General features: G+C 39.9%; 1 protein-coding gene across 1 annotated transcript; it reads left to right on the forward strand.

Annotated features, from left to right (window-relative positions):
- The first annotated feature begins 1,747 nt into the window (after positions 1-1,747).
- borcs5 (BLOC-1 related complex subunit 5) lies at positions 1,748-8,136 on the forward strand. Its single transcript, XM_026175048.2, has 4 exons — positions 1,748-2,196; positions 2,483-2,626; positions 5,076-5,233; positions 6,395-8,136. The coding sequence occupies exons 1-4, from the start codon at positions 2,139-2,141 to the stop codon at positions 6,626-6,628; spliced, it is 594 nt and encodes a 197-aa protein (XP_026030833.2). The 5' UTR covers positions 1,748-2,138; the 3' UTR covers positions 6,629-8,136.
- Positions 8,137-8,545: the final 409 nt, after the last annotated feature.

Below are 8,545 nucleotides of genomic sequence, written 5' to 3' on the forward strand. Positions count from 1 at the left end.
TTGCAATTCACTGAATATTTTTTTTTCAGATAAATTTTGACCTCAAGTTATGTTTATGAGAAGGTTGTGTGTTTTAATTTGCTTACAAAGCAAAGTTTTTAACTGAGGTGAAAAATGAAAGAAGAAGAAAAAACCCTTCATATAAAATGTAGCAACCACACATTACAGCCTTTAAAGGACTGTGTTTATGTGCTTGTTCTCCCATTAGGCACTTTGAAGTTATTGGTGTAAATGTTACCACTGAAGTTGGAAAATGCTCTGTTCATTAAATCCACTAAGTTTAATAAGTGTGATGTGTTGCTGTTATATTTTCAGCCTTTTTTAAAAAGTGTTTCCCATTTAAATGCAACAAATTCTGCTTTACTACCCATTACCCAGTACCATTGTGGATTGAGTTATGATAAAAGCATAATATCGTTGTTTTATATTATTTGCCATGTACAAATTACAGAGCCCATGAAGGTGCATAAGGTGATATTACCCAAACGCAAACTCACAGAGACAAAAAATAAACTCAAAAAACACAGCTTTATTGCTGGCGTGGGACACGAAAAACAATACTAAACTAAACTAACGAAAGCACAATGAGCCACAGGGAAAAATCACACAGCTATGAGGGAGGACGCAACACTGACAAAGAGAAACATGGGACTTAAATACACTGAGGGATAACGAGGGGGAATGAGCCACAGGAGGAGAGCACAGCTGAGAGTAATTAGGCAGGACGAGGCAAGGGAAGCAAAACTAGAAACATTAACATAGGACAGACTGTGAAAGTAAAACAGGAAACACACTGACGGAACTCAAGATATGTAAACTTAACAGACTGGGGAGACAGAACATAAGGACCTGAAACATGGAACAGAAAGGCACAGTAGATACAACATGAACATAACGCCACAGGGGAAGAGTAAAACAAAATGCAGGAACACAGGACCTCTTTCAAAATAAAATGGGAAACATAATGAAACGCAAACATGACAACATAAGAAACACAGACATGAAGCACATGAAGGACAAGGGAGACTTAACGGGGTTGGATACACAAGGGGAATCTAATAACAAATGAACTTAGATAACCTAATGAACAAAATAAACTCAAAACTTAAAACGCTGGGTCAAAAGACCCAGGATCATGACAGATATTTTGTCTACTGCAGACAAATTATTTGTGCTAATAAGATGTAGTGTAGAAGATACTGTGATATCAACCTCCTGACCATCTGTCGCATTAATATGCAAATAACTTATTTTGTATGCACAGGATAGATACAGTCATAACATAATTTTAGTGCTAAATTGAATTTAGGATGCACACAGCTACCATATAATTGAGAACACAGCAATGTGTTTTATATTTTTGTGATTCACTGAAATTCTTGCTGATTCAACATTAAGATACAATTTACTGTAGATATTAAAAAGTAGCAAAGTGTTAAAGACTCCATACTGCATAGCTTGAAAAGCAATGAGACCTGGTTATAAAAAGATCTTAATAATAGTGAGGTGGAAGTAAAGGTTGTAGCTGAGTAGCTGAGTTATTTCTGTGATGGCTGTTTGCATCTGAAAGTATTCACAGTAAACTACAAAATAAATAACTTGAAATAAAAAATAGCACTTTGTCGGGGCTCCACTGACATTTTTTGTTGAGATACAGTCTTGTTTACGCAGAGCCTTAGACATAAATATACGTACAATAAGGCTGTATATGCGACCTGGCCACCAGTAGGGGGCGGTAATATTGAGCACTTTACAGCTAAGAAGCAGACCCCGTGATCACTATTTACGGAAGTGTATCCTCGTTTCGAATTGAAGTCTGCTCACAGGCATTTTTGTTGTGCTGTCATGCAGATATTTCTTAATTATTCAGAGCTAAATCGCTACATTGAAAAACATTTGCTCGGGATTCATTTATCAAACGAGCTTCCGGTAACCCCGTTTGTAACACATCCTAGCTGGCAATTAGTAGCTAGCCTAAACCGGTGAGCCCACAGCCCTTTTACTTCCTCTGGTCCTACATACTTGGTCCGTTTGTAGACCGTATGAACTCTGCACAAACTGGTTTTTAGCAGGAAACTCCAGTTTTTGAAAACGTTAACTGAAGCTAACTGCTAGTTTGCTAACCTAACGTCAGCACCATGGGAGCGGAACAGAGCGGAGATGTGGAGCACAAACATTCCGATTACAGCTCATCAGGTAAGGCTGTCTGCCGTGGTGGTTTTCTCTGTTAAGGTTAGTTTTAATGAAAAGTAAACCGAGCTGAGGTTAGGATTATATGTCAAGCCACCTCCACCAACAGTCATCGGTATTACAAATCCTATTTGCGTTCACCCTCCAGTAGTAGCACCACTACTAGTAGTATACATATAATAATGAAAGTCCTGCTGTCAAATTGTGTGGGTACTGAGCTTTTTAAAAGTTACACATATTCCACATGTGCTGTGCTTCAGATTTGGTTTTCATTACATTTCTGTCGTTGCAGTGGTGCCATCTCCAGCAAAACAGAAGGCAAAGATGGATGATATTGTGGTTGTGGCTCAGGGGACTCAGTCAATGCGAAATATCCACAACGACCCAGATGTCATCAAGCTTCAGGAGATACCTACATTTCAGCCGCTTTTGAAAGGTAACGTTTAAGTCTCCGGAGTGCTGTCACGGATTTTTGTTTGGCACTTTAAGAGACTGTAAAAGAGGATCTGGGTATAGGGTTTTAGTGGCGGGTGCTCATATTAAATGGTAAATGGCCTGTATTTGTATAGCGCTTTCTAGTCCCTAAGGACCCCAAAGCGCTTTACACAACCTGTCATCCACCCATTCACACACACTGGTGATGGCAAGCTACAATGTAGCCACAGCCACCCTGGGGCGCACTGACAGAGGCGAGGCTGCCGGACACTGGCGCCACCGGGCCCTCTGACCACCACCAGTAGGCAACGGGTGAAGTGTCTTGCCCAAGGACACAACGACCGAGACTGTCCAAGCCGGGGCTCGAACCGGCAACCTTCCGATTACAAGGCGAACTCCCAACTCTTGAGCCACGATCGCCCCATATTAAATATGGCCAGAGTTTAAAACAAGCAGTATACCACCCGGTGTGCTGCTGCATGGTGGAGTAAACACAGGGCAAGATTGACTCATGTCCCATACCCAAGTCAGTTTTGGACCGATTTCAATTAAATGAAATAAAAATACAGTACCAGATCTTTGCATTCCTATTTACAAGGACTGATGTTGTGCCAAAAAAGTGATTTCTGTGTTTCTTATATCTTAACTTATATTGGTAAATACATGGTATGTTTATAATTACCTTAATTTTACTACATGTGTAAAGTGTAAAGTGTGCGTGTTAGTCCCCATAGGGAAATAGTTCCTCTGCATTTAACCCATTCACCCAGTGAAGCAGCGGGCAGCCGCCAGTGCAGCGCCCAGGGAGCAGTGTGTAGGGACGGTACCTTGCTCAGGGGTACCTCAGGGTAGCCGTTCAGTGGAGTCGAACCCCCGACCTTCCGATCATAGGGCCACCACTCTACCTACTGAGCTATCCCTGCCCCCTTTGTAGTTAATCTAGTTCTTTTTGGTGACCCAAAGTATGTTTAAAGAACTATAATGATATATTTGATACATGTCTCAACTCTGAATATTTTTATATATTTTATTTATTGTTTACTCTATTTAATTTGTAAAATATGTGTACACACACACACACACACGTAGAAAATTTTTTAGTATACACATCCAGAAATGCATATACTATTATATATTGTACATATATTTATTAGTTTCAGATGTAGCCATTCTTGTATTTTGCTTGTTTACATTATTGTTTTTTGCACAACTCTGTTGCTTGTGGGGCTCGCACACAAGAATTTCACTCACATGTGCTGTACCAATGTACCTGCACATGTGATGTGACAATAAAAGTGATTTGATTTGATTTGATATTTGTTACAATTTCTCTCTCTTAAAGATATATAGATAGATATAGAGGTTGCACAGGTGGTCCAACTCCTCCACGTTGGTTCGTCAATACGTGCCTTTGCCAGAGGGTTTGCTGTGTTTCCCAGCACAGTCTCAAGAGCATGGAGGAGATTCCGGGAGACAGACTCTTACTCTAGGAGAACTGGACAGGGTTGTAGAAGGTCCATAACCAATCATTACTGCCAGAGCTGCAAAATAACCTCCAGCAGGCCACTGATGTGAATGTCTCTGAAAAAACAATGCGAAACATACTTCATGATGGTAGCCTGAGGGCCCAGCATGTTCTAGCGGGCCCTGTGCTTACTGCTTGGCACCGTTGGCCATTAAATACCCGAATTGGCAGGTCCATCTCGTAGTGTACCTGCTCTCATCTGTGAAAAGATGAGAGCAGGTACACTCCGAGTGCATGTGACAGCAACCTCACTCCCATTGGGTATCGGAATAAAATCCTTGGACTCACTGTCAGACCCTACGCTGGTGCACTGGGTCCTGGAAATAATTGATGTAAATAACAGAATATGCATTTAAATGCATCCGTAGCACAATATATGACCTATGTTGTATTTTTACATTTATCAAGTGGCAGCAAATCCAATTTGGTGCAATGTACACGTTAGCTGAAATACATAGACTGCATAGTGACCACAGTTTTTATTTAGTTATTTATTTTTTGCTTGATTGAAAAATAGAAAACTAAATAACTTCGCACTGCAACATTAGCTGTAAAGGCAGTGTAACAGTGTTTGGATTTCTGTGATCACCTGAGGTACGCCTTCATTACTCTCTTCAGATGTTTTGTCTGGCATCCTTCTTTTCAGTTTTCACATGTGCTGAGTTTTCATCTTGATTCCAATCAGTTCATTTTAAAATTCTGTGTAGTGGAGCTGAATGCCGCTGCAACCTATTAGCACTGTGTTAGAAGGCTGATAATGAACCAAAGTTCCTGTGTAGGCACACTCCTGAAATAGCAGCCTGCAAAGCTCTGTCACATCCTGTGCATTGCTAATTACTGTAATTACCAAGTGTTACACTGTTGTCAAGTGTTACCGTGTTCCTGCATGTTCAAGTAAGTCATTTTTTGGCTTTTCTCTCCACAGGAGTGCTGAGCGGCCAGACGTCACCCAGCAGTGTGTGTCTTGAAAGGTTGGACACCGCTCAGGTTCTGCAGCTCTGCATCCGGTACCAGGACCACCTACACCAGTGTGCTGAGGCTGTGGCTTTCGACCAGAATGCTCTTGTAAAGAGGATCAAAGAGGTAAGACTGTTTTTAAGTCCTTAAATAACTATATTAACTACATGGGATGTAAACATATTTTGTACCAGTACCATAAGCACTGCTGGCTGTTGTCACAGGCTGGCTGCTCTCTCTACAAGGGCAGATTTTTACTCCAGATTCTCTTTGTGACGCAGCACCAAAGGGATTTCCGTCTCCTCCCAGGACGAGCCGTTTATCTCTTGCTTGTTGGGTGCATGTGTAAACCACTACACTATGGAGCCACTCACAAAGACCACAAACATGTTTAAATAAACTCAAAATATCCCAATTAAATATACAATATACAGTTAGATGGAACAAGTCTGCAGGGTGTGCACTTGCTAAATGGTAGGTGTGGAGGGTGTAAAACAGAAAGCACTAAGAAAAGGTCAGGGAGAAGACCAGGTGAGGAGAATGAGGCCATTCTGCAGATTTGACCTATAGCCATATAATCTCCATTAACTCAGTTGTGGGTGGGAATAGTCTGTTTTACTTAGAAAGTTTCCTAACTGAGAGAAGTGACTCAAATGTCCACAGGGCAGCTGTATTAAGAGCTGGACAGATTCCCTAAATACTCGGGAAAGGAGCCTCTGTGCTTTCTTTATTACCTCCTTTAACTAAAGACACAGTGGAATGTTCTTAATGAATAGATAAACAGTAATGCTGAACCACAATTCAGTGCAAGCACACAGCTGCTCACAAAAACAATAAACATGTACAAGTCTGTGCATTAAAATAAAATTGGGCCTCCTTATCAATCTAAAATTGTTACATATCGTAGAAGAAAAATGAAAAGAATATAAATAAATAATCAAATTAAAAGGACATTTTGGTTTTTTTCACCTCTGTTTACTCTATATTATTATTTTTATATTATTATTATTTATATATATATTATTTATATTATTATTTTTACTCAGTTGTATATAGTATTTGTATTTGTATTCTATTTTTATCTTATTGTATATTTATTTTATTTTATTCTACTGTATATAGTATATTATTTTATTCTATTCTGTACAGCTGTGTACTGTATTTATTCTTATTGTATTCTAATTTTTGCCTCATAACTTTTGCACTGTCCACTTCCTGCTGTGACAAAACAAATTTCCCACGTGTGGGACTAATAAAGGTTATCTTATCTTATCTGTTTTTCTGCAGATGGACATGTCGGTGGAAACCTTGTTCAGTATAATGCAGGAACGCCAGAAACGGTATGCCAAGTACGCCGAGCAGATCCAGAAGGTCAACGAGATGTCCATGATCCTGAGACGCATCCAGATGGGAATCGACCAGACGGTGCCGCTGATGGAGCGCCTCAACAACATGCTGCCTGAGAGTGAACGCCTGGAGCCCTTCAGCATGAGGCCTGATGGGGAATCCACCACCAAGTAGACTCTTGAAAATAAACACAGCTGCTTCCTACCTGAGTCTCCGTGCAACTCTCCATCCAGGAGGAACAGCAGCTCTGTCCAGCTGGAGAGAATCTAAGACTTGTAACATTTAAAGAGGCCTGCAGCTTGGCTGTGTGCGATTGCAGCTGCTTGGGTTCGTTCTCCAAGTCACAAACAATTATGTGTATTCTTTTATTTATTGCAGCCGGGTTTGCTGAACACACATGCCAGTAATCAATAGATCAGCAAATACATTTTCACACCTGCAAGCTATCCTGATCAATAACCTTCTGGGTGCATTCATAGGTACACGTGACACGTGACCCAAGGGAATCAAGCTGGGAGTTGTTGAGATGTTTTGCATGTTTTAAAGATTCTGATATGAATGTGAGCAACATAAAAACATCTAAAGCTGCTGATCTGGAGGTTTGTGGACAGCCTCCTAACACTTGCCACCTGCTCCATAATTTGTGATGCGTTAGTTTTGGATCGTTACAAATGTGTGTTTGTAATCATGATGTTTGAGTTACTTTGTCATCATATCCCATCCTGGAAGTGCTTGTGTGCATTCTTTGCAATGTTAAAATTTCATTTTGGGATATAAAGAGCAAAAAGAAGTATTATTGCATAATGAGCATCGAAATTGTGCAGTGGAAGTAAAATCAGAAATCTTGTGTACTTGGGTTTTTGTGGGAAGGGAGACCTTAAATGGATGCTTTTGCTTGAGCAGCTGTGACAAGCCTGTTCACAATCAAAATATGTGAAAAATAGAAAGTTTGGACTGTATATAGACGCTGATAGCTCAGGTTTCGTAAGGAAGGATAAAAACACGTAAATTGAGGTGGACACAAAACATTTGGATTCTGACTTCTGTTACAAAAAAGGCTTTCAGATCACTGCACCAAATGTCAGCATTAACTTTGACTGTTGGTCTGCACACCAAAGGTTTACATGCTGACCTGTTAATAAGCAGAAATGTAATAACAGTTTGCTATACTTTGATCTCTTTGGGGAAATTGATCAGGTTAACTTGATGGCTTCATCTACTGAGTAGTTGCCATGTTCGCTACCCTTACAGGGGATGGATTTGGGATTTTATGTGGTTTCATGTTCACTGCCTCTATTCTTTTTAAGAAGAGAAAGCAGAGAAAAAAGCTGTCAAGAAGACGTGCCCGTGTAACATGCTCTCAACAATTTATTTTCTATTAGGTAGAAAATAGACACTTTTTCTCTTCTTGATGCATCACTGACCTTTGTGTGTGTGTGTAAATGCCAGTAAAACTAATTTAGAAATTGGCTTTAAGGTGGCCCTGAACACTTTGCAGCAGCTGTAGTGAGGACATGTTGGTCCACTAGGTGGTGCATGTATAACACATTTCACTGGCTGAGTGTCTCATTGCCCATAAACAGCTGTTTGAGTGTGGATGTTAGGACTTGAGAGTGAATGATTGTTAGCTTGTACATGCTCACTGTCACTGTAAAAATAAATAAAACAGCTTTCTCCTGCGAGGCCACCTGTTTTTATTTTTCATTCCTTGTGTCAGAGCTTCATTTGTGGTTAGAACAGAGTTTATAACACACTGATTTATGTCATATCCTTTTTAACAGTGATGGATGCTCATGTCTAACAGCAATGAAAACCTCAAGTTAAGATTAAAGCTTAGCTGCCCTCACTGTGCAGCCCTAGTGTTTTATTTACCCTGATCAACATTTGTAGTGCTTTAGAGCGATAACATTAGTTGAATCTGTTAATCACTTTTTAAAAGGGAATGTGAAATTGTCTTAATAATTTCGAAGTTTGTTGTGTCTGATAATAAATCGACTGTACTGAAGACTGCTGATAAATTACATTAAGCACTTAAAGACACCACTTTGGACTCTAATGTCTGTTTTTCACAACTTTAATTTAATTTAATTT

This window comes from Astatotilapia calliptera, chromosome 7 (assembly GCF_964374335.1).
Source record: "Astatotilapia calliptera chromosome 7, fAstCal68.1, whole genome shotgun sequence".
NCBI classification, from domain to species: Eukaryota; Metazoa; Chordata; class Actinopteri; order Cichliformes; family Cichlidae; genus Astatotilapia; species Astatotilapia calliptera.

Bases quoted from the DNA above. Each gene is read 5' to 3' on its own strand.
- borcs5 (XM_026175048.2), top strand. From the start codon at position 2,139: ATGGGAGCGGAACAGAGCGGAGATGTGGAGCACAAACATTCCGATTAC. The intron at 2,197-2,482 runs GTAAGGCTGTCT...CTGTCGTTGCAG, and splicing joins TTCCGATTACAGCTCATCAG to TGGTGCCATCTCCAGCAAAA. The intron at 5,234-6,394 runs GTAAGACTGTTT...GTTTTTCTGCAG, and splicing joins TTGTAAAGAGGATCAAAGAG to ATGGACATGTCGGTGGAAAC.